General features: G+C 31.5%; 4 protein-coding genes across 9 annotated transcripts; 1 reads left to right on the plus strand and 3 right to left on the minus strand.

The window, feature by feature from the left end:
- Window positions 1–534: 534 nt before the first annotated feature.
- LOC110672613 (uncharacterized) lies at window positions 535–2,755 on the minus strand. Its single transcript, XM_021835428.2, has 3 exons — window positions 2,581–2,755; window positions 2,137–2,463; window positions 535–778 (listed from the first exon to the last, which is right to left on the minus strand). Exons 1-3 carry the CDS (start codon window positions 2,642–2,644, stop codon window positions 630–632), a joined length of 540 nt encoding a protein of 179 aa, XP_021691120.2. The 5' UTR covers window positions 2,645–2,755; the 3' UTR covers window positions 535–629.
- A 3,297-nt stretch (window positions 2,756–6,052) lies between these two features.
- Window positions 6,053–8,040, plus strand: LOC110642349 (fructose-1,6-bisphosphatase, chloroplastic). Its single transcript, XM_058144125.1, has 4 exons — window positions 6,053–6,499; window positions 6,909–7,133; window positions 7,252–7,758; window positions 7,843–8,040. Exons 1-4 carry the CDS (start codon window positions 6,053–6,055, stop codon window positions 7,912–7,914), a joined length of 1,251 nt encoding a protein of 416 aa, XP_058000108.1. The 3' UTR covers window positions 7,915–8,040.
- On the minus strand, window positions 6,314–15,369 carry LOC110672609 (nuclear intron maturase 4, mitochondrial). Of its 4 annotated transcripts, none has more exons than XM_058144122.1 (4): window positions 14,845–15,369; window positions 11,691–14,231; window positions 6,907–7,110; window positions 6,314–6,501 (listed from the first exon to the last, which is right to left on the minus strand). In XM_058144122.1, exons 1-2 carry the CDS (start codon window positions 15,182–15,184, stop codon window positions 11,923–11,925), a joined length of 2,649 nt encoding a protein of 882 aa, XP_058000105.1. In that variant the 5' UTR covers window positions 15,185–15,369; the 3' UTR covers window positions 6,314–6,501; window positions 6,907–7,110; window positions 11,691–11,922. The 4 variants fall into 4 exon arrangements, with proteins under 4 accessions (XP_058000105.1, XP_058000106.1, XP_058000104.1 ...); XM_058144123.1 differs by having other exon boundaries at window positions 6,976–7,131; XM_058144121.1 differs by having other exon boundaries at window positions 6,907–7,131.
- A 3,685-nt stretch (window positions 15,370–19,054) lies between these two features.
- On the minus strand, window positions 19,055–22,235 carry LOC110672608 (uncharacterized). Of its 3 annotated transcripts, XM_021835424.2 has the most exons (8): window positions 21,801–22,234; window positions 21,449–21,707; window positions 20,703–20,903; window positions 19,888–20,593; window positions 19,681–19,787; window positions 19,539–19,595; window positions 19,340–19,426; window positions 19,055–19,237 (listed from the first exon to the last, which is right to left on the minus strand). In XM_021835424.2, the coding sequence occupies exons 1-7, from the start codon at window positions 21,972–21,974 to the stop codon at window positions 19,377–19,379; spliced, it is 1,554 nt and encodes a 517-aa protein (XP_021691116.2). In that variant the 5' UTR covers window positions 21,975–22,234; the 3' UTR covers window positions 19,055–19,237; window positions 19,340–19,376. The 3 variants fall into 3 exon arrangements, with proteins under 3 accessions (XP_021691116.2, XP_058000109.1, XP_021691115.2); XM_058144126.1 differs by having other exon boundaries at window positions 19,055–19,426; window positions 19,888–20,566; window positions 21,801–22,235; XM_021835423.2 differs by having other exon boundaries at window positions 19,055–19,426; window positions 21,801–22,233.
- Between the last annotated feature and the right edge of the window lie 1,397 nt (window positions 22,236–23,632).

Raw genomic sequence — 23,632 nt, forward strand, 5'->3', positions numbered from 1 at the left:
GATTTGATTTGATTTGCTCTCTCATTTAGTTTAATTCAATTCAATTTATTAAAAATTTCAAATTATTCAATTTTTCAGTTTTTCAAAATTGAATGAAACCAAATTGGCTGTGCTCACCCCTAACGTAACACTATTGCCATTAAGGAATTCGTTCAAACATTGAAAATTTTGAGAGATGGAAATGGATTATTGTTTGATGTGCAACCTCTATATAACTTAGGACCAACAATTACAACTCCATGTATCTGCGAAATTCTCATCCTAATATATAAAGATCGAGAGGGAAAATTATTGTCTAAACTCGATTCATCATTGATTTAAGACACAAACGTATGAAACTCATGTATTTAATAAATAAATCTCAATATATATCTTATATCTGATTTTATATCTTATTACCATATAAAATTATGGTCATTTTATCGAGTCGTGCTAAATTAGAGTTTAAATTAATATATTGGTATTAATATTAATATAAAATAAGAATGATATAGTCCTCAACAAACCCAACAGCAGCAAATGGAAAATCCAAAATTGCCTCTCAATCCCAATTCTCAACTCAAATTTATTACTGATTGGCTTTACACTAATAAATTTGGAATAAAAAATTATATGATATTATGATGAAATTACATAGGAGCAGAAGCAGGAGCGCCAATGAAAGAAGTTGATGAGTCGCTGGCAGTAGGACTAGGAGTTGCACCTGAGCTCATCAGCTGAATCATCGAACGGCGGGGATTGGTCCTTGCAGCATCACACAGGTCTGGCAAAAATGCACCTGCATGCAGAATGTGCCCAAACTTTATACCCAAATTCCATGACTTAGAATATTAATTAATTAATTAATTAATTCTTCAACAAACATTTCTAGAAAGGACAATTCTAAATTCTTTGATTGGTGGTGAAGTAAAAGCGGTTCAAGCAAGGCACCATGATGTGATTAGGAGAAAGTTAAAGCTCAATTAAAAAATTATTAAAATGAGACAAACAAGGTCCACATGGCAAAAGCATATATATATATATATATATATATATATATTAAAGTTAAAATTTCAAAATTGATTTATAATAATGTATATATATATATATATATATTAAAGTTAAAATTTCAAAATTGATTTATAATAATGTGTCAATTAAGCCACTAAAAATGCATAAAAAAAGTGTCATATGGCACAATCTCTTATTATTTTTATTTTTATATTTTTATATAAATAATTAATTTATCATATTAAATATCAATTTTTTATTAACGTTTTAAAAAAATTTTAAAATTTTTAAGTTTATAATTTCAAGTATTAAAAATTTATTATCACTTAAATAAAATTATAATTAATTTAAAATTCTATCATTAACATAATTTTATAATTAATATATCAATATTAAAGCTAAAACTTCAAAATTGATTTAAAAGAGTGTGTCACCTGAATTACTAAAACTACTTAAAAATTGCTGTGCAACACAACCTCTTTGTTATTTTTATTTTTGTATTTTTTATATAAAAAATTAACTTATTATGTTAAATACCAATTTTTTAAAATTTTTCAAATTTCAACTATTACAATTTTATCTCATAAAAAAATCTAAATTTCTTTTTTATAACATTTAAAAATTTTGAAATTCTTAAATTTATAATTTTAAGTATTAAAAAATTTATCATTTCCTGAAATAAAATTAAAACTAATTAAAAATTTTATTATTAACGTAATTTTATAATATAATTATGAAAATATAAAATAAAAAATATATTATTTTATATTATTAAAATAAAACAATAAATAGTCTGCGTAATTCATGGATAAAACAACTAGTTTGAAAGTAATTATGATGATAAAAATACTTTATAGACTTGACTCAATTTATTTTAAATTTAAAATATAAATATATAAAATTTATTTATTTAATAAATAAATTTCATGAGATACCTTATATTTTAAACTATAATAGACAAATTGTGAGAAGAAAAATTCTATATTATTATTGTTGGACAGATTTTTGCCATTAAAATAATAGGGAAAAAAGAAAAGAAAGATATTGTTGGACTACTTCATTATTTCTATTAATATTAATATTATTATTAGTAAAAATAATTTAAAATGAAAGACAAGAACAAGTGGTGAGATGGATGTAAATTACCTTCGCCAGCAGCCAAATTGAAGTAAAGGTCGACGATGTTGGGGCATTTCTGGTAACAAGAAGGAGAGCAAAGCTTGGCAGTAAAATGAGGCTCAAGAAGTGCATCAGAAGAAATACCAACAGAGTTTCTGTCTACCCCACAATCTCTTACACACTCATCTGTCTCTATATAATCTGCCATTCGCTCAACAATAACCTCTGATGTCCTGCACTGGTACTCCACCTTCCCATCTCTCCTCGCATAAGTCTCCAGCAAGCACCTCTTCCCAGATGATGCTATAGAAAATGCGCATACATCCTTCGGCAATTTCTCGCAAACAATCTCACCTATACATCAAAACACAACCAACCCGCTTCATCATTTTTTAACCTAGATTATTCAAAGAAAAAACCAGAAAAAAAAAAAAGAAAAGAAAGAGCTATGTTCATGCTGATGATTATTACCTAGTGCTGCGTGGAGAAAGAAAGAGGAGAGAAAGAGAAGCAAAGGAAATTTGAAAAGAGCCATGGATTGGAAAGTTGTGTTGGTTTCTTGAGAGTGATTTGCTGAGAACTGACAAAACAGCCAAAAGGGTTTTGTGAGAGAGAGTGAATAGAGGGTGGTTTGTTTATATAAGAGAAACTGTGTGGAAGGCCTCTATTTATAGAATGAGAACTATGGCTTTAAGGTCATATTTGCTTGTAAATGAAAATTAACGCGTAGATCGATCTATATTTGGCTACGCGTTTATTAGGCAGGTCTTCTTGATGCAGCCCATTTAAGCCCCCATTTTCCAATCTTTTTTATTATTTTTTTTCAATTAGTCAATTTGTGTAATTCGATTGGTGCTTTCAGATTGAAACTTTCCAACCACAAGGCGTGTTTGGATGTCTATTTGTTTGGAATTGCCAACCCTACGACTCCAAGAATTCTCTTATTTCACACCATGTCAATGCTTTAATTCTTCTTTATATAAATAAATATGGTATGAGCTACAGTAATCCATCTTCATAGAATGGAATGCCAATTAAAATTAAGTTATATTTATTTTATGAAAAATTTTAACATTTTGAACATTTAAAAATATATATTAACGGAAAAATTTTCATAATTAAAAAAAAATTAAATATCTTTTAAGGAGAATAATTTCTGCTTTTTAAAAGAAAAAATTATTTTTTATTTTTTAAATATTAATAATCTTATTAAAATACAAAACACTTATACATGCAAATATATATAAATATATATCATTAATTTAATATTAATAACAATTAAAAAATAAAAAATATTCTCATGAAAAATAATTTTAAAAAAATATTTTATACAAAAAATATTTTTCATTTATAAATTATTTTCCTCTAAAGAAATGAAGCCTGTATATGAATAATAATGTATCCTATAAATACTAGTTTTATTTTTAATTAAACTTTTTTCTCTATATATTAATAATTTAGTGACTTATCACTCCATGTGTTTGTCTTATATAAAATCACGGAGTCATCATAAAATTTTTCAAGGTGGTAAGCTCTTATTCCAGTAGGCTCCAATAGATTCCAAGTTTTTTTTTTTTTTTTTTTTTTTTTCAAGAGGCCAATAGATTCCAAGATGACAGACACTCAAAACACAGAATAAAAATTATATATTATTTTTATAAAGGTGATCAAACCCCCAGAAAAGATTTTGAGATAATACATAGTTGAGAGTTAGCAACTTATATAATTGATAAGTTTGTAGCGGTAATTAGCTTAATTTTCACTCATGAAAAAATAGTTGCTTAATGGGAAAAAAATTAAATGAATTTTTAAATAGTAAATTAAGTCTTGTATGTGATGAATTATTATAAATAACTCAATATATTTGAATTTTCTTTTCTTACTCTTTAAATGTTAACATTTTATATTAATTAAATGAAATTTGTGTGTTGAAAAATTTATTTGTGAACATGGTTGAATGATGTCATGGTTTACTTATCTGTTACTTGAATAGATTGATTGATTAACTCATAGCTTTGAATTGAAAAGATACCCTTTGTTATACCATTTTTTACTGCATAAAAAATGGTGATGAATTTTTTTTTTTTTTTTTTTTTTTGGTGATTGGTTGGACAAATAGTTAAACACAACGGTGACAGCCTTGTTGTTTTAAGAAAAGTCAGCAAAGTCTTTCATTTAATGGAAGAAAGAAGAAGCCTTAAAGGCTGCAATTAATTAAGAACAAGAAATTTCCAGTCTTGTGCGAATGACTTTAGAAGAAGAAGCCTTAAAGGCTGCAATTAATTAAGAACAAGAAATTTCCAGTCTTGTGCGAATGACTTTAGAGTTTCTCCTACGCAATTTGACCATTCCAATTACCGGTTTAATTTAATGTCAAAAGACTACGAAGGTTCTAAAACTTTGAACCAATCTTTTTCAACAAACATTAACGTGTACACCACTAAGTAATAATGTCATTAAAAATGTTTTGTTGTGTTTAATAAAACCTCAGACATTATTTTCAACAAAGTTTTATCTTTAAAGATTTCAATTGCATCACTATATATATATATATATATTCCTTGGAAAATATTTTGAAGTTAATTTAAGAAAATTATTCCTGCCTTTCTAAAGAAGTTGTACTTGACCCTCAACTTACGTATTCCTCAATATTAAATTAGAAGGAAAAAAAAGTGTGCTCATAAGGAAGTATAAATTTCCTTTGATCTCACACTCCATTAAAAATATGGATATTTTATGTTTTAGTTTTTAAAATATGACAATACTATAATTAAAGTAGTCAACTAAAATTTAAAGAATTAGACTCTATTTATTTTACGGAAAGTAATTTGTTTATGAAAAATATTTTCCATATTTTCTATAAAAATATTTTTGTTATTAATTGTAATGTTAAATTAATTATAAGCGTTTATTTTATTTATGTATAATTATTTTCACATTTTAATAAAATTATTAAAATTTATAACAAGGAAGATAACTTACTCTTTTAAAAAATAAAAATTATTTTTCTTGAACATGGCTTAATTTTTCCTTTAATTAATAAATATTGACCTATTTTTCCAAAGGCTCTAAATACTAGAAAGTATAAAAAAATATTTTTTAATAAAATATTTTTTATAAAATAAACGAAGCCTTAAATTATTACAATTTTCGATTCATCAACAGTAAATTTTAGCAAAAAATTATTTTGATGAAAATAATTTAGATACTAACCTATTTTTCATTAAAAAATAAATAAATAAATAACACTAAACTATAAGTTTTATCATACCATAAAACTAAATTATAATTTACCCTAAAAATAAACATGAACTTCAAACACAATTTTTTAGAAATTGTAGTTCCTTAACTCAACCCTACCCAACATTTCCCAAAAAGATTATTCATTTTGTTACCCTTTATTAGGAGGTTGTAGTTACATTTTTTTAGTAAGTTTTTAATACTTAATTACTTTTAATTACTTAGATTATTAATTTAATTTATGAAAAATTGTGTATAACATGACATTATAAAAATTAAGATTCTATTTTATTAATTTTGAGTTCATAAAATTCACGTCTGAGAAGAGCAACTGATAGTCTCAGGCCTAACAAGAGAACTTGGGCTGGCTCAACTGTGATGTGCACCATGGCTCGCGAAAAAGCCATTGGGCCAAAAGGGTATAATATTATAGGCTCACCCAAGCAATTGCCACTTGGATTGTATGCTTGGCCACTTGGACCCTTGAACGAATCATGATCACAGAAAAGATGCTACAGAGACGATAATAAGTAGGTCCCTGAGGCAACGAAAATCGTTGCCCACCACCTCACAAGTCACAATGCCTACAACAATCCAAGCATGGACACTGCTCAAACAAATTAAGCTGAATAACAAAAAAAAAAAAGATCAAAAACAAGAAGGAAGGCTGAAGATAGCAGATGAATCATAACAAGCTCAAGTAATGGCTGCTATGACAACACCATCTTCTCACCTCTTCTCCATTTCACAATCTCTTTCCCGCCTCTCTCCTCTCCAATTGTGCGTGCTTGACACCAAAACTCTAGTTTCATTCCCCATTAACAATAGCAGTAAGAAGAAACATGCTGGTGCTGGTGCTGGTGCTGGTGCTGGTGGAATTAATTGCGCGGCTGTAAGCACAGCCTCAGACGCAGAGACAAAAAGGAAAAATAAGTTGGAGATTCAAACGCTCACAGGTTGGCTATTGAAGCAGGAACAAGCAGGTGTCATTGATACTGAACTTATTATTGTGCTTTCTAGCATTTCAATAGCATGTAAGCAGATTGCTTCTTTGGTGCAGAGAGCAAGCATTTCTAACTTAACTGGAGTTCAGGGTGCTGTTAATGTTCAAGGAGAGGAACAAAAGAAGCTTGATGCGGTCTCTAATGAGGTCTGCAAATAGAAAATTACTTTACTTTCATAAACAACGCGTGCATACAAATTTTAATATATTAAGTTATGAAGATAGTCTAAAAAATTATCTGGATTTTCAGTATCTTTTATTATAAATGAAGTGTGAATGCTAGCAACATATTAGCTGCAAATTGGAATTCTTTGTTTGTAAAACTGTAAATATGCTAAGATATCATTGTGCTCTTTGAGCAATTTAAATCTCAAAAATCAATTCAGTATTATTAATTCCTCATTTGTATCTCAAAAATAATAGTCCACTCCACTATGCACAGTAGGATGACAGTCTTAAGCTTCCTACCATCTCATAACTCATTCTTGAATAGCAACATCTTTTGTGTTTGAATCATCAGGCACAATTATTGAGATTGGTTATTTTGCACTTACAGGTGTTCTCTAGCTGCTTGAGATCAAGTGGGCGGACAGGGATCATAGCATCAGAAGAAGAGGACGTACCGGTGGCAGTGGAAGAAAGTTACCCTGGAAACTATATAGTGGTTTTTGATCCTCTTGATGGATCATCCAACATTGATGCTGCAGTGTCCACTGGATCCATCTTTGGAATATATAGTCCAAATGATGAGTGCCTAGCTGATAATGGTGACGATAACACTGTAAGAGAAAATCCATGGGCAGTTATTGCATTTCATCGTGATTGTTATCAAACAAAAAGAAGAGAAGATCATAAGACCATAGCTAATGTCCACTGTTTGATAATTTGGTAAATTGCAGCTTGACAATGCAGAACAGAGATGTATTGTGAATGTGTGCCAGCCAGGAAGTAACCTTCTTGCTGCAGGCTACTGCATGTATTCAAGCTCAGTGATTTTTGTCATCACCATTGGAACAGGTGTGTTTGCCTTCACCTTGGATCCAATGTATGGGGAATTTGTTTTAACTCAAGAAAACATCCAGATACCAAAGGCTGGAAAAATATATGCATTTAATGAAGGAAACTATCAGTTGTGGGATGATAAGTTGAAGAAGTACATTGATGACCTTAAAGACCCTGGTCCTAGCGGCAAGCCCTACTCTGCTCGATACATTGGTAGTTTGGTTGGCGACTTCCACCGGACACTGCTATATGGTGGCATTTATGGGTATCCTAGAGACAAGAAGAGCAAGAATGGGAAGCTGAGGCTCTTGTTTGAGTGTGCACCCATGAGCTTTATAGTGGAACAAGCCGGTGGCAAGGGATCAGATGGCCATCAAAGAGTACTTGATATTCAACCAGTTGAGGTGAGCACAATTAAATGTATATTTTAGTTCATGTACTTCCCATTCCTCATTTCTAAGTTAATAACTGGGATTTTTTTTAACCAGATACATCAGCGTGTTCCACTATACATTGGGAGCCAGGAGGAAGTGGAGAAATTGGAGAAGTACTTGGCTTGATTGAACTGTAAAAGCAAAGACAATAATTTTGTTTGTGAAGATAAATGCCTCTTTGATAGTTTTTGAAGAAATACATTATTGAAAGTGAAGAATTAGAAAAATAGAGAAAAAAAATGTTGAAAATTAGCTTGATTATTCCTTAAGCCTTCGGGGATTAAATACCAAGTACAGAAAAACTAAATAGGAAAACATTTACAGGCACTATTGAGGCATAAAATAAATCTTCCTAATTATAGGGTGATTTTCTAATTTAGTGTAATTTCCTAATCTAAGGCATAATTACATTGATTATTTCAATACTCTCCCTCAAGCTGAAGCAAAGACATTATGCTCACAGCTTATTACAAATGTAATCAATCCTAGATTCTTTGAGAAATTTGGTAAGAATTTTTGCTAACTGATCATTTGAAGAGATAAAACTAGTAGCAATACATTTCGACTCAATCTTCCACGTGACAAAGTGACAGTTTATCTTTATTTGTTTCATTCTTTCATGAAACATGGGATTTCAAGTAATATGCAACGTTTCTTAATTGTTGCAAATCAACTTCATTTCTTTGTCACCTCCACATTTTAATTCCTAAAGAAGCTGATTTAACCAAATAAGCTCATAAGTGGCTAAGGCTATAGCTCGATACTCTGCTTCTGCACTTGATCTAACTACTACATCTTTCTTTTTACTTTTCTAGGATATTAGACTTTCCCAAATAAGGATACAATACCCTGAAGTAGATAATTTGTCTGAGACAGATATTGCCCAATATGCATTGAAGTATCCAACAATCTTTGTATGCCCTATGTCTTTATACAACAGATCTTATCCCAGAGCCCCTTCAATATACCTAAGAACATGGATTACTGCATTTCAATGACTATCGCAAAAAGCTTGAAGAAATTGACTAACCCCATTTACAGCAAATGAGATGTCTGGACATGTGATTGTGAGGTAGTTGAGCTTGCCAACAAGTCTTCGATACTGACCAGGTTCTTTAGTAACTCCCCCTCAACCCAATCTGTGAAATGGCAAAACTAGTACTAGATTGTGCTACCACAATGCCCAAAAAATATTTCATTTTTTCCAAGTCCTCGGTCTGGAAATGATTGGTGAGATGTTGCTTGAGTTAAGAAATACCATCAAGATTATCACCTTTTATGACAATGTCATCAAAATAAACTATCAAATAAATACATTTGCATGAGGATCACATCTATAAAATATTGAATGATCAGTCCCACTTTGACCAACAGTTTGGGATGCTGTAAACCATGCCCAAATTGTTGGACAATGTTGTTGTATCCTTGTCTCATAAACCATAATTCCATAGAAGTTGCCCAAGATACATAATTACTACTGCCTTGTAGCTTTATAGCAGTAATTGTGGGAGAGGAGATCAAAGAAATGAGAGGTTTCTCAATAATTGAGGTTGAAGTGGCTCCTTTTTCAGACATTATTGAAGAAGTGGCCGTGAGAAACAAAGACCTAAGATAGGGTTGAGATCCCTAGGAACCCAAGAGAAGGCAGATGGCTGGAGGCAGCTGCAGACTCCGGCAAGAATGCTGATCTGAATTCTAGCGAGAAAGGGTGGCTAGAGTAGCTTCACACACACCCTTCACTCTCCTGTTGATTCTCGAGAGACAGAAGGAAGAAATGAGGTTGGGTTTCTCGGGAAGCAGAAGGAGGAAAGGAGGAAAATAAGAGTTGAGACTTGAACCATAAGCTCTGATACCATGAAGAATCAGAAAAATAGAGAAGAAATGTTTGAGAAAATTAGCTTGATTATTCCCTCAAGCCGTTGGGGATTAAATACTGACTACAAGAAAAACTAAAGAAAAAAATATACTTACAGACACTATTTAGGCATAAAATAATCTTCCTCATTACAGACTGATTTCCTAATATAGTGTAATTTCCTAATCTAAAGCATAGTTACAATAATTATTTCAACAGAAAATAAGAGAAAAGCAAGTTATTCCTATTTAATATTTGTTACTTTGTTTTCGTTGGATAGAAAGAACTCGTTCTGGATTCAGCAAAGAAGCAAGAGGAAGATTCAAACTTAATTCTGAGCTAATATTTTATTTGTCACATCTACGAACAAAGAGTAATACACTAATACTATCCGTGGCCAATAGAAGACCTTAATGTTTGTAAACTTTAACTTAAAAATTTACATTCACAAAATTTAGAAAACAGTGGTGAATTCAAAAGGTAGCACTAGTCAAAGAAAAAAATACCACCATCTTTCTTGCAAGGATATCTACAATTTCCAGGCCTGTTAATAGGTTTGGGGACCTAAAGTTCAATTTTTCAAAGATATCATGACACTTCCAATAGCAGAGGCCAGTTATCAGTTACAAATAGAACGCTTTAAGAGCTAATGGCCAAAAAAAAAAAGTATCAAATAGAAAATATTCGTAAAAACTTAGTAGAAAGCATGAGAAGTAACCAAATAGAGGCTGTTGCAAAAAAAAAATGATAAAAAAGAAACATTTTTTTGAGTGAATAGTGAAAAAAAAAAAAAAAACTTGTACAGCTCTCTTACTCAAAAGATCAACAAACGAATCCATTTATATGGTATTACGTCTTGTGTTTGTTGCACAAAATTAGCACCACTAAATAATGGACAAAAAGAACTCTAAAATTTCTCAACAAATTACACACATAATTGCATGATTATGGAACTAACTCTAAAAATCTGAAATCATTAAGAAACAAATAAATACTTGGTCTGCCCATAGTTGAATTAACTCCAAAAGAGGCCAGTTATCGGTAATAATAAGATACTTGAAAGTTGGAGTTGGTTAATAGTACTGACCCTTCCCTTCAAATAAAGTAAAAACATGATATATAGGCAAATACTGCCATCAATAACTAGATCATCATAAAAAACAGCAACTAATGAAGAAATCTGTGAAATCGCATTTCTCAGAGAAGACCTTGTATGATCCATAACAGAAGTAGCATAATCTACATAACTCTGACTCCATGATTTTGATATTAAATTGTCAAAAGAAACCCCTCCTTGAAACTTAAGTAGTCTGAACTTCCTCCTTTCCCTCATAATATTGATAGCTTAGCAAATTTTTGAAACAAAATGTCGTTATTCCATGTGTAAAAGCATCAAAATAAAAAAATAAAAAAAGGAAGATAGCGGATTCAACATGAAACAGAAAATGACTCAAGTGACATGATAAAATAAGCAAATATAGACCTGTCAACTTAAATGATATTGGAAAAGTGGCACAGCCACATGGCAAATTCATTCCAAAGATGAAAAAGTTTTGGTTGATGCCTACCAATGTTGTTTCTATGGAATATTTTGCAGCGAAAGGAAGAAGCAAGTTATTGATGGCATAGAAAATACTATGGGTAAACTAATATAGATGTCATTGAATATGTGGATCAGCAACAAAACAAAACAATAATAATACTGTTTTATCTTCTTAATTTACTGATGAGAGAATGAACAAATGAGTAGGCATATTTTTGCTCTCTCTTTCTGGATAGCCCTTCTGCACATGAGATTGTTCCCTGTAAACCAGTCTCTTGGCCAGTTTAATTGATGCAAGCAAATACTCAAAAAAATGATGTGAAAAAACATAGTATGTTTTCAAATTTTAACAAGTCCATGCCCAGGTGTCATATCACAAAATTTAATCACACAGGACCATTGGATTACTAACCAATCATACAAGTGACAACTAATGCAAAATCACACTCTAAATAAGTTTAACACACATGCAAACTTTTAAAGCTTACAAACATAAACGCTAACCTGAAGATGGACTTGCAAAAGGCTTTCTATGTTTTCAGCATAAAATGCCCCAATAACATAGTGGAAAACATCAGATTTCCTGCACAGGCACAATAAATTTGGCACACCTATGTAGTTCTTTAGCAACTGGCACATCAAAGACTTGACAACAGCTTCCCTGCCTTCTCAACAATGATTCATGAACAGACGAGCATCTATCTGCTTTTTCATGTTTCAAATTAATGAAAAGCCTTCATTTCCATGAATTGAAATCAACAGACTGAAGTGATACACGACCAACATAAAAATCCTTTAAATGCTGGTTACACAACCCAATTCGCCTTCCATTCAAACTGGGATGTATACAAGCTGAAAAGCCTGTCTTCCAGACAGGAAACTTCTGTCTTTCCATCACATGAAGTGTATAAACACTTGGTGCAGCTGCTAAGCACCCCATAACAAAACAATTGCAAGGTCGTGACGGACTCACCATTCTCGCTAGCGATAGTAAACACATGCCACTGTAAGAAATTCCATACATTAATGCTTCATCATTTTCAAAAGCTAGAAAGTTTGATGCCTCATTTTCCACCTCTTGCTCTATATCTCGGATAGAAAAGATACTTCTCAGCTCTAAATCAAACCGTATCTCCACTTCAGTTTCATGAATTCTATACTTTGCAGCTAAAGTACGAATGCAAGATTTCCAAACTTGATTCTTAATTATGAGCTCTATATCAGCAAAATTCTCACAATCACCATACCACCTATTCCAACGGTAAACGATACCTGAAAACCAGTCGATAATCTGATCCTTATCTTGTAAAATAAGTTTAGGATTCACACAGGAGTGTCCTTCAGATGTGATCAATCCATATCGTAATAAACGCTTCTTAATGACATTAACAGGAGCAATAATCTCAGTGATGATTTCAGAGGATGAGCTGGAATTTGGCAAAAGAGCAAGAGTCATAGCTGTCTCAGAATTGATGTATTCTTTTGCACACTTTTGAAATTCATGAAAGGAATCTCTCAGTTCTTGTGGAAGGGCTGGTTCTGCAACATACTTAGATAAGATAAATTCTTCACACTCTACTGTTTTTGCTTTAATGTCATTTATCCATATTTTAAGTAAGTGCTTATACCAATGATCAGTTTCCATTCCAGGTTTGCGAAAGCAGGAAATTTGACTCAATAGAGAGCTGCTATCAGCTAAATGTTTGATTTCTGACTCTTTGACCTTCCTCAAACCATGAGCCAACCATTTCTTCCCAATTCTGATCGTCCCAGCATCCCAAGCCTCTTGTTTTTGTAGAGAAAACATCTTGACTTTGTCTTTCAACTTGTGAACAGCCCTTACAGCAGCACTCTCTTTCACACGTCGTCTAACCAAAGTGCCTAGAAAGCGAATTGTTTGAGGTCCTGCACAAGATATTATTTCTGTTTCACTAGAAACATCTAACTGCAAAGAATTCTGCAAGTAACCCACAACATCAGACTTGAAACCAAGAGCAACATCTTTCGATCCAGAAACTGCAAAAAAAAACTCATCCATGAAGCGACAGCAATGAATTGTTGGACCAGAATTTTTCACAGCCATTGTTTTAAGATCATCACCTTTAAGCTGTCTCCTAAACCAGCTGCGCAGCTTGGAATTGAATTGCTCTCCTTCAAGATGATAACCCGAATTGAGAGCTTCATAGTTCATTGAAAGCCTATAAAATTCATGGTCAAAGTCATTAAGGTATATGTTCATTAGTATCGGAGACAACACTCCCTCTTGTGGAAGACCATGGCCCTTTGGGTAACCCCCAAACTCCAAGTTGAGCACCTGGGCAGCATACATGCCTCGAATCATATCATAAAAGCGAGGGTCTTCAATCGTATCCTCCATTATGGAGATAAGTTTATCAAGGACATACGTGTCCAGCTTTTTACTTACAATTAATGTAAACCACCAATCAGGATTAGGGATGTCTTTGCTGATGTATTTCAATGCTGAATGGTGCCCCCTTCCACTTCGACAACCATGGGATGTTTTAGAAAAGTGGGGCCTGTAAACAACTTCCAAAACTATTCTCATGGCTTCTTGAACAACCTTCAACTTCAGTTTAGGAAGGACAAGGATTTCTTTTCTTACACCTCTTGTTGAAATAGAGAAAGTGTTTGTGCTAATATCAAAACTCCCACTAGAGAGCTCTTCTGCCAGAGGTTCAAAAGATATATTGTCATTATCTGATGCTATATCAACATTAGCATTGAGCCTAATACAATCATAAGCATCCCGAAGGGTTTCTGGGTTTGCAATCACTCTAATCATTAAATCATGAAACTTCCCATTCAAATATTGCTCCTTCACCCTCTTCTTTATTCGGAGTTCAAGAGACCTCTTGAGCTCCATTCGACTCTTGCATCTTCTATCATTAAGATCGGAAGATTCCTCAAGAAGAAAACCTAAATTTTTTGCCAGTGTTGCTTTTCCAGTGCCCATATTAATGCTATCATTAACTTCTGTAAGAGTAGAATAATTTGTGCAAGCTTGCAATCTTTCTATTGGTGTTCCTGTTGCCAGGCATAAATACTAATTGTAGTTAAAAAAAAATTAAAAAAAAATAAAAAACAACAACAACAACTTTATGAAGACCAATGATGACAAAATAGATGTGAAACCAATACAAATCCCACCAATTTCTATGTAAGTGTTACATGACGCGGACCAATAATCCCAATGGTGAAGTAGTGTAAATATGTAAACTGCTACCGTTAAACCTTTCCAAGCCAACTAAATCATCAACAAGAGAACTTTTGAACCTATGAATTGAAACAACTCTCCCTCTTAGGTCCACTACGTTTTAAAACCAAATTATCAGAGTAACCCATAAAAATAATCTATTGTTTACTAAAATACATGAAATTGGGGAGCCGGGTGCTGCTCACATATCCCAGGCTCCCCTGCCAAGTGCCATCTGTTCCTTTAGAAAAATAGTGTGCAGCTCGGTCTTTGATCAAAAGGGCATTTGCTTTATTTGGAGGATAATAGGGATCAACATATGGTATTTTTGCTAATCCATGAGTCCAGAACACAGGCAATTATATAACAAGATGCCGCAATTTTCACAACCGATCATGTCGTAAGAGAGGCGAATATTGTAACTGTATATAGCAGATATGGTACCTGACAAGTGTGAGGTGGTGCGTTTCATCCTTGTAGATGAGTTGCATAGGATTCGTTTTCCGGAGAAGCAGTTGAGGCAATGTTTCTTGCTGCAGTGCCATCTCTGCTGCTGCTGCTGGTGGTGGGAAGTCTCCCATGGTTGCCCCAAAAGAAGTGTTTGCCCAAATTGCGGTAAAAACAGATAATAACGCGAAGAGAGTACAGAGGAGGCAAGAGAGACGCGGTAGTGAAGTGGGTGCAGTGCATATAACTTGAGAAAGTGGCGAAAGTGAGCTCTGTTGAGAAAAATCTTTAGCACCATGTATGATTTTAGGGTTATCTGAACATCGGGAACTCTCATCCTTGCAGGACATGCTTAAATCCCTGTTGGGTTTTATGTGAATGCTGATTTTGATGGAGAAATTTGTGTATTGCGTTACTTTTAGTCATTTGGGTAGTATGCTGCGAGCAGTTCATTGGGCAGAAGGTATCCTTGTTAGCTGCCAGGTTGTGATCGGCGGGAGACAGGGAATGCATTGCTCCTAAGGATTTCGTGCAGACTTTATATTGATATAAATATTAAATGTAATTTTTTAATTAAGTAAAATTAATATTATTTCATCTATTTGAAAATAAAATCATATATTTTTTAGGCAATGTGGATGGTTGGATCATGAGTATGATTTAGGTGTAAAAATGTAAATGAATCATGTCGTTTGTGGATACTTGAGCTTTAGATAAAAATTTAATTTGATTCAGTTTATTTTTCAAATGAATTAGGTTTCAGTTTAAATTTTAAATTCGTGTTTAATAAATGATTAATAAGTCGAGCTTGAACTTAATAATATTTAACTCGAACTTAAATTCGGGCTCAACTAATTTATAAACTCGTGAATTGACTTTTTAAATAAATTTATGAATTAATTTATTAAATATGTTTATAAATAGACTCGTTTACAAACTTGTTTACAAAAATATATATATAAGTAATTATAATTTTATAATATTATAAATATATTTATTTTGTTTATAATTATTTTAAAAATAATATATTATTTGAAAATACGATATAAATAATATATAAAATATATTTATAATTTTATAATTTTTTGTGCCTTATATTTACATTTTTTATAAAAATAAGTTATTTTTTATATAAAAATAAATTTAGAATATTAAATAATAAATATATAAAAATTATTATGAATTATTTTATCTATATTAAATTAAAAACTATATTAAAATTACATGCTTTGAGTGCCGGTATGATTTAAAACATAAAACATATCTCTCTCGTTCTCTTCCTCTTCTCTCAAGATTTTAAACTTTTAAAAAATTAAGTTTTAAAATTAACAATAATATATCTAACGATTATTATAACTTTTAAAAAATTAAGTTTTAAAATTAACAATAATATATCTAACGATTATTATTACTTTCTTTTTACATGCAGTTTTTATTTTTTTCAATATCTTTGATTAGTTTTTATTTTTTTCAATATCTTTGATTATTTCTCTTTTATGTGAATTTTAAACCTTTAAAAAATTAATATTCAATTTTAAGACTAAGCTATCTATCTATTATTATTATTATTACTCTCTCTCTCTCTCTCTCTCTCTCTCTCTCTCTCTCTCTCTCTCTCTCTCTCTCTCTCTCTCTCTCTCTCTGTAAGCATAATATTATTGAGTTTAATTAAGAGTTATAAAATTAATCTATGTGTGTATACATTTAGGCTTATGTAATTTAGTTTATTATAATTGTCATTAATATATTAATATCATATAATATCTTGTATTTATATCACATAGTAATATTTTTAATTAAATCATAATACTATTAAATTTAACTATGAATTAAAACAAATATATTGATATCATATAATATCTTGAATTTGTATAATATAGTAATTTTTTTAATTAAATTATAATCCTATTGAGTTTAGTTAAAAGTCATAAAATTAGATTAAGTGTATATATAATATAAATATGATTTTAATTAAATTTAAATTTTAAAAATTTATAAATATAATAATAAATATAATAAAATTTTAATCATATATTATATTATATTATTAGACTTTTATTGGAGTAAATTATTTATATAAAACAAAAATTAAAATTTAATAAATAAAAGTTAATAAATTGGAAAAAAAAAAAAAAAAAACAATAAAACAATGCAAAGTCCCTCATTGAATAGAAAGGGGTGAGGGGAGCTGTAAAAGGGAAGCCACTCCTTCCTAATATAATGTTGGCTGGCTAGTAACCTAGCATGTGGGGCCCAAATTGATAACTTAATTTTCTTTTCGCAATTTTAAATTTATTTCAATTATAATTAAATATATTTTAAATTATAATTAAATTAATTTTTAATTTAATTTTATTTAAATTAAATTTTATTTTAATACAACAATAATATTAACAAGCTTGAGTTGGGCTCTGATTCAAACTTAAATTTAACTTTTTTTTATATTATAAATAAATTAAACTCAAATTTAAATATTAAAACTCAAATTTTAAATCTGAAAAAATATATATATAATTAATTAAATTTATATTATTTAAATCTCAATTCAACTTGATTCGTTTTCACTCCTGTTTAAGTGTTAATTAACTCCGCAGGTCATTCGCCTACAAGACAATAGTGTCCTTATCAAATACAACCTTATACACTACAGAAGGTTATCATTGACCTTTTCAAGACTTTATGTCCTACTCCCAATGAAACTCCATCATGTAAAATTCCATATGTCGCACAGTTCTAACAAGTACAAACTTCTCTATGATAACTATTTAAGGAGCTTACATCTCCAAAGCCATTAATCTAATTATCTATTATCCTCGACTCCCTTATTCACTCAAGCATTTAAGTGATTGCCCTAACCCATTATTTAAATACTTTTAATTTATTTTATAAATTTATGCTCACAAGAAAATATCACAATAACATTAGTGTAATGAGTATTCAATATATAAAATTTAAAATAAAATTTAATTTAATACAAATATTACTTTCAAAACTTAAATTTATATAAAACTTAATTATATATTACTTAAATTTATCTCATTAAAATTCGATTAGATCAAATATCTGAATGTACCCAAACCATTAGTATCACTACTTTTATCTAGAGCATTAAGGACATTCTTAAGATGCTATAACTTATTCTCTAGCTAGAAGTATTTCCTTAGCTTTCTAATGTAAAGTGAAGACCCTTACAAAGGCTCCTATAGATATTCTGTGAGATTCACTGGCTTTCTACAAGTTGATAGAAGACTCTTGCAAAAGTTGTCACATGGTTTTGCAAGCACTTCATGTCTAGCTCCTCCAAGCTGGTACGAGGCATTCTCCATTGAATACTCGCCTTGCTTCTAGCTATTCTAAGCTGATTTAAGTCCATCATCTTGAGATCTTTGCTGCAGTAAACAATCAATACAGACCCAACACATATGGCACGCATCGACCCATTCACTCATTCAAGTGTCAGGAATCAAAGTATAGGGATCAATAATTGTGGATGCAAAATCTCAAATGGGATTAAGGCTATATTTATATAGAAATAAAATGATACCCTCTTTCTCTAAAAATGGCAACATAAATAAAGGGTTGAATTTGGAGTCAATTTTTTTATCTTATTAATTGAATAAAAAAAATAAAATTTCTCAAAAAAATTAATCAAACCGAATTGATAAACTAAACAATAAAAATAAATCAATTCAATTATATTTTTCAATTAAAATCTCAATGTGCTTGGCACTATTTTCAATAAATTTTTATGTTTCTCAAAAAACTCAAAATTCTATTGATCTTTTTTATTTAAACATGTAAAAGTATATAAATTAAAATTAATTCTATTTACAATAAACTGTGTGTTCTTACACTTTATTGATGCATACTTTATTAAAAATTCATTATAAAAATCTCCATCAAAAATAATAATGAAAAATTCAAATTGGTTTTCTTATCATTTTAATAATTAAGGAAAAAAGGACAAAAAAAGGCTTAACTAAATTAAATACGAAGATTATTTTCCAATAATAATAATAATACAATGTTTTAAAAAATAATTATAATAAAACATAAATAAATGCAAAGATGAGAGAGTTAATACACTTGAGGCAAAGCTACTTTTCCCCTTGTTCACTAAAATGCCATATTTTCTATGTAAGGCCAGATGAAGTAAGAAACTTCAACTGACTAGCAAAAGAAAGGTAACTATTTTTTTCCACAACACTTGAATAAACAATTTGAATCCTCCATGTTGATAAGAATAACTACCAGTTTAACATTTGAAATTTAAAATCAATGTACAAGGAACACTGCTGAACCAGGCTGTTATACTTGGGGTGCTGAAAGTGTACCGTATGTTATCTTACCCAGCTTTTGTGGGTATAATTTAGGACCTTAGAAGTGTGACCTAAGACACAAATGATTGATCAGATACTAAATGAAAGACAAATACAGGATTTGAAAATTGTTGGGTTAATTAAGAGTCTTTCTGTAAGTTCTGTACTGGTACCAGGTCAGGTTAAGTGTCACCAGAATCTTCAAACTTCTTAGTTTCTGTCCGTATGATTCTCTTGTTCCATAGAACTATGGGTTTTTGCTGCAATTCAAGAAAAAAAAAATCATAAATAATCTACAATTCTACATGCTTTATACAATTAAGAAAACAGGAAGTAGCATAAAAAAAAGGAAGAAATATTGAGATAAATTACCAGGGCTTAAGATGATGCACTTTCTTATAGACTTCACAGCAGTAACAGTATCAGGACCTGAAACAACAAAGGTTTATTATCAGTTACATGCACAAAAATGAATTAGTTTCGATCAGTCATATTCACGAATTCCATTCATCACCTTGAATGTTCACATCTTTTCCTGAGATCACCTCAGTCACAGTTGAGGAAAATTCTGACGTGACTTGATCAACAACCAAACGACCATCCCTGGATTCATGCGAGGACCTGTACGCAAACGCAATACAGTTCATTAAACATCAGATGAAAAGAAAAATCGATTCTAGTTTGCAATAGAGTGGTTATGTAATATGACAAGATAAAATACCCAGAAACAGTGTCTGCAGGAGGACCCAAGAGTGGCTGGCAAGGACAACCTATCCCTTCAAAGCCAAGATCCAGATCAACTAACAATTCCGAGAAGAAGTTAGCTCCAAATGCATCTAAATTAGGCAAATCAATGTCAAAAATATCTCCTTCCTTGTCAGACTCAGACGTTGAGATCTCATCAACAATTGGTTTATCCAAGTTGGCAGTCACATCAGAACCATCAAAATCGAGCCTTCCTTTGACATTTTCCCTCATACTCAACCTCTTGAAGGTTGTCTTGACTGGTGAGGATGAAGAAATGCAATGGTTTCTCTCCATGGTGTATGCCACATGTTTGCACGGGCTCACAATCACTCTTTCTGACGTAATCACGGTGCAATTTGTAGGAGTCTCCTGAGGAGTATTGTTGTTATTGCCGTGAGCATTGGAAGAGATACCAACTGGAGATACAGATTTATCATTGTGAAAGGAAATTGCTTGTGGTGGTGTTTTGGGGCCAGTTGAATGAGCTGGGGAGGAAAACGAAGGTTGATTAAACAAACTCTTTGCAACAGTAGATCCATGAACTACCGGACCACTAGTTGTGCGGTTATGAGTTGATGACCCAGTCACAGATGAACAAGTTGCTTCTTTTGTAGTGGCTGCATTATCAAGTTGAGCAGTTTCTTGAGTAGTTGCTGCATTATCAGATTGATTATATGTACCTAAACGGGAAAAGAGTCGAAAAAAAATTCCAAATTTCTGAGAATAAGAAATTTATAATGCCATGAATTAGGCACATGACTTATAACTAACACCAAAAAGAAAGTTCACCTTTATTTGGTGTTTTCCTGGATGGTAACTTGCCCCGAGATTTCTTAACAACTGGAGGGGCTTCTACAGCAAAATTTGAGCCTGATCTCTTCCTCGTTAATGGGCAATTTGTGACAGAGGAAGATAGATTACCACGCTCCTTATTGACATTGGAGGGCATAGAGACTGGCATAACAGTTGGCGATGTGTACATAGGACAGCCTAAAGAGAGAGCATCAATAAACAGCATTACTAACCATTTTCCAACTTTCTGGATTTCTGCCTATTGTTTGTCTTCATTCTGTGTATTTTATTTCCTCACAGCATGAGATAAAAGGGCACACAATAATCTCTAGGAGACAAAATTATTGATCCATAACTTTGAGTTTGTTGTATTAACAGTTATGCTACCCAAAACTGATAGTTGAACAAACATTATTTGTACCCATATTCATAACAATTGCCCTAAAAATGTTAAATTCTTAACATAACAATTACCAACGATTACCAATCACCCAACATTCCCCACTCATTTCTTTAGAGCCAGCTATGCCTAGAGATGTGGAACTGATTGTTAAGTTTATGTGTCCATTTTGAGCAAGCAATTAATTTCGTAATACACTCATTTTTCATTGACATGTTATTATGCACCATGGACTTGTATCAGACAATTATAAGACACATTATTTCAATTCCTGATACTAATTTCCATGCAAAGTTCAACTAATTATGTTAACATGAACATGGAAAGGGCTTATGGATTTCACCTGCTACAGATCCACCACTGAGCCCTAGTTGAGGAACCATATCCGCAGGCCTTGCTGTAGAGGTCTGGATCATAGGTGCTGGTGCACTTCCACTAGCATTATAAGTATTCATTACATCTTGCATGCCCTGCAGAAGGGTCTGGACCCTGAATCTTTCTTGCTCCAAACGGACCCTTTCCTGATCCACCATCACTTTCTGCTCCTTCAAGGAGATATACTCGTTCAACATCGCCCCCAAACTCAACAAACTCTTGGGTGCCTAAAAAAATTAAAAACACAAATAGATTTTCAAAAACCCAATTAATCCGAAAGGGCGAAAAAGCATTAATGGAGTGAAAGGCCTAATGGTTACCTCTTGAACTGGAGATTTGGAGATGAGAGAAGAGGCCTCATTCCTGAAGACAGAGCGAGTTTCAGGGAAGTTGTTGTCAATGAGATACCGATCCACGATGAATGCAATTTGCATCGGCGTCACTTTTCCCTTTCCGAACGACTGGGTGGTTTTCGATTTGTTTTGCTTCCCCATTTCTTCAATCGGGAAGCATATGCGTAAGAAAGCGAGAGAGATAGAGATGAAAATAGCGAGTAGCAGAGATTAGAGATCTAAATGAAAGACGAGTTTCTGGGTAAAGAAGAAAAAGGAGATTGAAGAATGAAACGGCGGGAATTTTCAAAATTTTTAGCGGTCAGTTTGTAGTTTGGTCATCTCACCGGACCTTTGCATTTCACTCCGCGGGAAACCTTCATTGTTTTTCGCGGGGAATCCAACAAATTTCACACTGGATATACTTTCAATTATTTGGTTTCGGCCGGCTGGAATGCAAAATAATGGAAAAATTATTATTAATTTTCTGTTTTAACGAAATTAAATTTCATTTATTTTATAAAAAATATTTTCCATAAAATAATTTTCTAAAAAAATATTTTTATTAAAACATTTTTGATTGTTTATAACATTAAATTAATATTATATATTTACATTATACATATATAAATAAATTCTAAAAAATGATTTCATCATTTGAATTGACAAAGTCATTTATTTAAAAATGGCTTAATTTTTTTTATTAAGAAAAATATTTTTTGGTGGTCTATTATATGGGTGCCTCAAATATTAGAAAATGAGATTTTAAAATCAAATGGAGACTAATTATTTGATATTTTTATTTTAAAAAACACATTAATTAGTTTACATATTTTATTTTATTTATTTTTTAACCTTTTTAATCATTTTAAGTATTAGTCTGAATTTCCATTCAATTCTTGTAATTTAATAAATACAACAATATAATCATTATATTTTCACTATTTAATTTTCATAAAGATAATTACTTTTTTAATACATAATTTGATTTAAACTGAATGAAAGAGATTAAAGGGGTAAATAAAATAAAAAATATATATAAAAATTAATTATATATTTTTTAAAATAGAAAATTAAATAATTAATTTGTCAAAATATATAAATTAAATAATAAATTTTCAAAAACAATTTATATAAAACTATATATTATTTTTGTCACGACCCAACCTATGGGCCGGACCAGCACTAGGACCTGGGCCGGCCTAAAGCCCCCGAGGCCCGTAGTAAGCCTAACTATTCCTCAACCCAACTCTAAGGCCCATTTGGGCCCAATTTCAATAATTCAACAAGATAGAGTCCGGCCATAACATGGACCATTTAACGGGGAGTTTTTTACTCGCCCGACCTGTAAACACAATATACAATCATCTGGGGAGCTCAGCTCACCCTCCATATAATCATGATGCCATAAAAATAAATGGGAGCTCGGCTCCCTCATCTAGTCCAACATACATGCATTTAATAAGTTTACAAGTCCAACATGGTAATTATATTACAGACTCAAATCAAATAAATATTTATAACACATGCGGAACTCTAAGAGTTAACAGAATTATACAAACATTACAGACATTAATAGACGACCTGCGAGGGAGAGAGGCAGGTTATAACTCAATTAGAAATCTCCTGTATCCTGAAAAAATAGGTGAACAGGAGTGAACATTCGACTCAGAGAGTAAAATATCAATTTTAACCATAATTTCTATAGCTATCTACAGCTAATGCACATTGTGGAGTGAAATGCAACATCGTCATAATTTTCACATCATAATAGTAAAAAGGCAATTTGGAGCACTCACACACCCGATAACATCAAGCAA

The sequence above is a fragment of the Hevea brasiliensis genome, chromosome 3 (assembly GCF_030052815.1).
Source record: "Hevea brasiliensis isolate MT/VB/25A 57/8 chromosome 3, ASM3005281v1, whole genome shotgun sequence".
In the NCBI taxonomy this organism is placed as follows: domain Eukaryota; kingdom Viridiplantae; phylum Streptophyta; class Magnoliopsida; order Malpighiales; family Euphorbiaceae; genus Hevea; species Hevea brasiliensis.

Excerpts from the sequence above, each read along its gene's own strand:
- LOC110672609 (XM_058144122.1), bottom strand. The coding sequence starts at position 15,184 with ATGAGAGTTCCCGATGTTCAGATAACCCTAAAATCATACATGGTGCTA. Across the intron at positions 14,232-14,844 it reads CACCACCTCACACTTGTCAG|GAACACCAATAGAAAGATTG; the intron begins GTACCATATCTG and ends GCCTGGCAACAG.
- LOC110672608 (XM_021835424.2), bottom strand. The coding sequence starts at position 21,974 with ATGGGGAAGCAAAACAAATCGAAAACCACCCAGTCGTTCGGAAAGGGA. Across the intron at positions 20,594-20,702 it reads CAGGAAAACACCAAATAAAG|GTACATATAATCAATCTGAT; the intron begins GTGAACTTTCTT and ends TTTCCCGTTTAG. Across the intron at positions 19,788-19,887 it reads CCTGCAGACACTGTTTCTGG|GTCCTCGCATGAATCCAGGG; the intron begins GTATTTTATCTT and ends GTTTGCGTACAG.
- LOC110642349 (XM_058144125.1), top strand. The coding sequence starts at position 6,053 with ATGGCTGCTATGACAACACCATCTTCTCACCTCTTCTCCATTTCACAA. Across the intron at positions 6,500-6,908 it reads TTGATGCGGTCTCTAATGAG|GTGTTCTCTAGCTGCTTGAG; the intron begins GTCTGCAAATAG and ends TTGCACTTACAG. Across the intron at positions 7,759-7,842 it reads TTGATATTCAACCAGTTGAG|ATACATCAGCGTGTTCCACT; the intron begins GTGAGCACAATT and ends TTTTTTAACCAG.
- LOC110672613 (XM_021835428.2), bottom strand. The coding sequence starts at position 2,644 with ATGGCTCTTTTCAAATTTCCTTTGCTTCTCTTTCTCTCCTCTTTCTTT. Across the intron at positions 2,464-2,580 it reads CTTTCTCCACGCAGCACTAG|GTGAGATTGTTTGCGAGAAA; the intron begins GTAATAATCATC and ends TTTGATGTATAG. Across the intron at positions 779-2,136 it reads CAATTTGGCTGCTGGCGAAG|GTGCATTTTTGCCAGACCTG; the intron begins GTAATTTACATC and ends TTCTGCATGCAG.